Here is a 5,987-nt window from a genome sequence, read left to right on the forward strand (position 1 = left end):
CCTTGAACTCAGAAATCCACCTGTCTCTGCCTCCCAAGTGCTGGGATTAAAGGCGTGTGCCACCATTGATTTTTTCAAAAGGCACAACTGAAGCATCATGAGTTCAATACAAGAATACTTATAAAAACACATAATGGTACTACTAATGCAGGGAAACTCTTGTAAATTCTCTCCATTGACTTTTTAAAAAATCTTTACAACTGCATGAGATGAGTACTGCAGATGAAGAGATGGAGGCACAGCAAAAGGAAATGATTGGCCCAGGTTAGACAGCAGGACAGCCACGGAGGTCAGCTACAAGTCCAGCATTTTCATCTGGTCATATCTTAGACAGGGACTAACAGACATGGATGAGACACAGCAATGAAAGGATGTTCCTGGGAACATTGTGGCTCCATGCTACCTACTCTGCTCTTGGAATTCTGTGTTTGCTTGTTTGTTCCTCCTTTATATTGTCCATAAAATCTACATTCAAAAGTCTTCATGTAGCCAGGCAGTGGTGGCGCACGCCTTTAATCCCAGCACTTGGGAGGCAGAGGCAGGTGGATTTCTGAGTTTGAGGCTATCCTGGTCTACAGAGTGAGTTCCAGGACAACCAAGGCTATACAGGGAAAGCCAATCTCAAAAAAGAAAAAAGAAAAAAAAAGTCTTCATGAGAAGGACTCTGGGATTGTAGTCAGATAGACTAGGCTTGAAAGACTTTGAATAGCATATTTAACTTCTCTTGGGCCCCTTTTATCTCTACAGTGGAGCAAATCACCCATTTTTTATTACCAATGGTTAAATCTCCAAAGGGTGGTGCTGTGTGTTGCTAGCTCTCACCATCACACTACTTTGACTCACCCTCTCCTTCACTGAGATTTAGCCTTTGGTTTGCTTGTCCTTCTTGATCAGGATGCTAGAAGAGAGAGAGAAGGGAACTGATAAGTCAGTGTTAAAAAAGGCACAGGGGATTTCTGTCCCACTGTGTGTCTGTGTGTGTGTGAGTGAGTGTGCGTTTGCAGAGATATTGTTAATGGGAGCAAGCATCCTGACCACAGCTGGAATTAAAGTGGGATGACTGCATCCCAATGCTTCTCAAACTTTGCTTAATGACTTGTTAAAATTCATATTCTGATTGAGCAAGCCTGGGGGATGGCCTGAGATTATGCATGTCTTTCAGACTTAGAAGAGGTATATAAGCTAGTTATGAGACCACATTTTGAACAGCAAGTGGCATTCTTTACTGAGTGGGACTCTGGGATTGTAGTCAGATAGACTAGGCTTGAAAGACCTTGAATAGCATATTTAACTTCTCTTGGGCCCCTTTTATCTCTACAGTGGAGCAAATCACACATTTTATATTACTAATGATTTTTTATGGCAGCTCTATTGAGGCCATCTGGAACAGAATGTAGGAACTCTCCATCTGAAGTTATATGCAGAGAAAAATGCCACACCCCTAGGGGATATTTTGCTATGGACATGAGAAGCTTTACTGGACTTTCTGTCCTTTAAAGTCTTCACCCACCACAGTAAGGAACAATTCCTACATGTACTACTTATATGTAAGTTCCTCTTCTGATTCTTTGTCCTTGTGTCTCTTCCTAGCAGTGAAACTTAACCTTATCAAGAGTCTCCTAGGATCTGAAGTCCTCTTTCTGGACTCAGCCCAGAGCTTAATCTGTTAAAGACTGGCTCAGCACATAATGCTGTTTTTGCAGTGTTCACCTGCCTCCCGCTAGATTCTACACCACTGTTCAACAAATGCCATGCAGCACACACACTACTGAGTGTGCCTAAAGACAGATTATAAGCCCTGCCCCATCTGTTCTAAGTAGCTGAGGATGATCATCTGATTTTTATGGTGAGGGTTTAAAAGGAAACTTAAAGAGCACCAAGACTGCTCTTTTGAATGGTTAAAGAAAAGTTCAACACACACTCTTACTGGCATAGTGTATACACCATAATCTCTCACTTCCTGATAAAGTTCAGAGAAACCATGTACAATTACTCAGTAAGCAAGATGGTGCCTTTACTTTCTTGTAAAGACATGAAATTGTTACTCACATTCTGTAGTATGGGGCATAAGCAATCTAGTGTGTTGTTAGGCAGTGAGGCAGTAAAACCACAGCCAGCAGATGTTGACAATTCTCCTGCATGTGATGGCTTGTAAAACGGCACCTTCAGAAGATGATTCAGACTGCCGTGAGAACCGTTGTTTGGTGCTGGTTGAATGTGCAGAAGATCTGTTAAAAAAAATAAATTCAATATAGCTTGGAAATGGGATGATAGCAGGCTCATTTGAAACTATGCCTAACTAACACTTTTTGCTGAAGAGGGACTCTTTCTCAGGTCTAGTTAACTAGCTTTGGTGAGACAAATAAGGACAAACTATCTTTCCCTGAGGCACCGGGCAGGTGTCTACTGTCAAATCTTTTAAAATCTATTAAAAATCACTATTAGTTTTGATAACAAATCCTTCATTTTTATGTAAATGAACAAAGAATTGGGGAGGAAGGGGCCACACAGCTCCTGGTTAGCAGCTGTTGGACGTGCTTGCTGGACCGGCCTGTTGGTGAGCAGCTGTTGGACCGGCCTGTTGGTGAGCAGCTGTTAGACCTGTCTGTTGGTGAGCAGCTGTTGGACCTGCCTGTTGGTGAGCAGCTGTTGGACTTGCCTGTGGGTGAGCAGCTGTTGGACCCGCCTGTTGGTGAGCAGCTGTTGGACCCGCCTGTTGGTGAACAGCTGTTAGACCTGTCTGTGGGTGAGCAGCTGTTAGACCTGCCTGTGGGTGAGCAGCTGTTAGACCCGCCTGTTGGTGAGCAGCTGTTAGACCTGTCTGTTGGTGAGCAGTTGTTGGACCGGCCTGTTGGTGAGCAGCTGTTAGACCTGTTTGTTGGTGAGCAGCTGTTAGACCTGTCTGTTGGTGAGCAGCTGTTAGACCTGCCTGTGGGTGAGCAGCTGTTAGACCTGTCTGTTGGTGAGCAGCTGTTGGACCTGCCTGTGGGTGAGCAGCTGTTGGACTTGCCTGTGGGTGAGCAGCTGTTGGACCCGCCTGTTGGTGAGCACTGTTGGACCCACCTGTTGGTGAGCAGCTGTTAGACCTGTCTGTGGGTGAGCAGCTGTTAGACCTGTCTGTGGGTGAGCAGCTATTAGACCTGCCTGTGGGTGAGCAGCTGTTGGACCTGTCTGTGGGTGAGCAGCTGTTAGACCTGCCTGTGGGTGAGCAGCTGTTAGACCTGTCTGTGGGTGAGCAGCTGTTGGACCTGTCTGTTGGTGAGCAGCTGTTAGACCTGCCTGTGGGTGAGCAGCTGTTGGACCTGCCTGTGGGTGAGCAGCTGTTGGACCTGCCTGTGGGTGAGCAGCTGTTGGACCTGCCTGTTGGTGAGCAGCTGTTGGACTTGCCTGTTGGTAAGCAGCTGTTGGACCCGCCTGTTGTTGAGCAGCTGTTAGACCTGCCTGTTGGTGAGCAGCTGTTAGACCTGTCTGTGGGTGAGCAGCTGTTAGACCTGTCTGTTGGTGAGCAGCTGTTAGACCTGCCTGTGGGTGAGCAGCTGTTGGACCTGCCTGTGGGTGAGCAGCTGTAGGACCTGCCTGTTGGTGAGCAGCTGTAGGACCTGCCTGTTGGTGAGCAGCTGTTGGACCAGCCTGTTGGTGAGCAACTGTTGGACCCGCCTGTTGGTTAACAGTTTGTTGCAGTCCTTTCTGCCTTGAGCATAATACTCAGTCCGACAGCTAGTATAATTGCTTTTGTACCAACAGCACTTATCTCAAACACTCTGCAGATGCCCTTCCTGCCAACAACTGTAGCTGATTTCCTGGGCTCCTGAAGGCAGAGACCCAGCCAGGGCTGTTTGAAGATACTTCCTAATGGACTTTGTGTAGTAGTCACAACCCACCATGAACTGTAGTTCATCCTGTAGTCATCCACACCTGGGTCAGAGACTTGCCACTTCCCTTGCTATCTAACAGGGAGAACAATTGGTAACATGCACAAGGTCAACAATTGGTAATATGCACAAGTCTCAAAAATTGTGATTGGTGCTAAGAGGCAAGCAAGTGATTGTCACAAATAGCTGTGCTTGGCCCAAACAAACCCGCAGGCCACTCAGAGAATGGGCTGGGAGATATCCTCCTGCACTGTCTCCCCTGATGTTACAGACTCAGGCTCAGTGGAAAGGCTTGGCTTGCATGAATGGTCTTGTAGATCTGTTGTCAGAATCACAGGTTGAGCTTGCAGCACAAAGAAAGCAGCTGCAGAGACAATGGCGGAGACAGTGGAAAATTCCAGAAGCAACAGAATGGAAGTGAACAGTCCACAAAGCCGGCTGTGAATGCCTCAAGGCAGGGGAGAGTTTGACAGCTGAAGAAGGCAGTGCCAGTGGTACCCCAGCCTCCTGAGTCCTGGCAAGCAGCCACCCCGAGTAGTCTGCCACCAACCAAGCTGAAGAAGTAGCCTGGTCAGAGATAAGTAAGGGTAGTGGAAACAGGAAAAGACACACATGGTGAGAGAGTTGACAAACAATACTGAAGAGAGAGAGACGGCTGTGTGGAGCCAGAGAAGAGAACACGGGGCCTGACCACCAAGTAAGTTCCACATCTCACAACCTAGGCTCTCAAACACCTGTTTGAGGACTGTAACATCCCTGTTGCCAAGGGCCACAAGGCTTGGTACCCAAGGCCTGCATGAGGACTGAAACACCAGAGGGCACCACTTGCCTGTGTTTTGACTTATCTGCTCTTCAAACTCTGGGAGAAACCGAAGCTTACCAGAAGCCAGCGCTTGAAGAGCTCTTTCCTGGCTACCTAGGATTTCCACCTAGGTAGAGCAAAGGAACCCTCACACTGCAGACAACTAGTTCCAGAAGCCTTCTCTTCTCAATTATGTGAAAACACTTTTAAGCTGTCTTGTGTGTGTATGTGTGCGCGCGCGCCCATGGAGACCAGAAAATGATATCAGGTATCTTATTCAACCTCATTCAAAGGTATTTTTTGAGGCATTATCTCTCAATGAGGCTGAATCAGTTGGCTAGCCTGGCTGGCCAATGAGCCCCGGGGACAAGACTGGCTCTGTATGGTCAGTAACTGTAATGGAAGGCTTTGGCATAGCTACTGAAGGCCCCAACTCAGGTGTCTATGCTTGTCCAGCAAGCAATGACTGACTGAGATAGCTCCTTGACTTAAGTATGTTCATCATTTTTAAAAAATTAGAATTGTAATTATTACAAAGTGATTAAAATACTTTTAAAAATATCTTGGTTTCCTAAAATACAAGATTTATCATTATTAGTAAAACAAAAGGCATCACATATGCAACTGGAAAACTCTGAATGAAACTTTTTTCTTATCTCTCATCTTTTTTTTTTTTTTTGAGACAGGGTTTCTCTGTGTAGCCCTGGCTGTCCTGGAACTCACTTTGTAGACCAGGCTGGCCTCGAACTCAGAAATCCGCCTGCCTCTGCCTCCCAAGTTCTGGGATTAAAGGCGTGTGCCACCACCGCCCAGCCCCATCTTCTTAATATAGCACCTAGCCTTCAATTTATCACCAGTTTCAACTTAGAAGACTACTGCAAACTCCATGCCTTTGCTGCGAGCTGACTTAAACATACTCACCACACAGTAGATTATAGACTTCAATATTTTCAAATGGTTCGATAACTGTCTTCTCTTTAAAGCTGGGTCCATGTGCCAAAAAGATCGCCTATGTGTTAAGAATTATATTATTACTAAATGACATCTGACTCACAAAACTTAGAAAGAGACACACATTTCCATTCTGGGACAACCTCCTATTTGTTCCTTAAGCCTCTTTAAGAATTTCTTTTAGGGAGGCACAGGCCCCGCGAGTCGCAGGGGAGCCACAGGGCGGCAGGGTCAGGATCCTCTCAGCTTCCAAGTGACAGAGGTGGAACAGCGACCTTAGCTGCCCCTTCCCTACAAGTGGAGGGCCTGCCTCCAGGGACCACCTTGACCCGGAGTCTCCGGTGAGAGCCGCCATCTTCTCT

The 5,987-nt window shown here is 46.6% G+C and overlaps 1 protein-coding gene across 1 annotated transcript in view; it reads right to left on the reverse strand.

Moving 5' to 3' along the window:
* Positions 1-5,987, reverse strand: part of Enpp3 (ectonucleotide pyrophosphatase/phosphodiesterase 3) — a 127,020-nt gene that overhangs the window by 69,531 nt on the left and 51,502 nt on the right. Inside the window, exons 17-19 of the mRNA XM_031380608.1 lie at positions 5,596-5,683; positions 2,050-2,228; positions 844-898 (exon numbers count right to left, since the gene is read on the reverse strand). Coding sequence (XP_031236468.1) covers positions 844-898; positions 2,050-2,228; positions 5,596-5,683 — 322 coding nt within the window. The remainder of the gene's footprint in view (positions 1-843; positions 899-2,049; positions 2,229-5,595; positions 5,684-5,987) is intronic.

Source organism: Mastomys coucha, unplaced genomic scaffold (genome assembly GCF_008632895.1).
Source record: "Mastomys coucha isolate ucsf_1 unplaced genomic scaffold, UCSF_Mcou_1 pScaffold2, whole genome shotgun sequence".
Classification (NCBI taxonomy): Eukaryota; Metazoa; Chordata; class Mammalia; order Rodentia; family Muridae; genus Mastomys; species Mastomys coucha.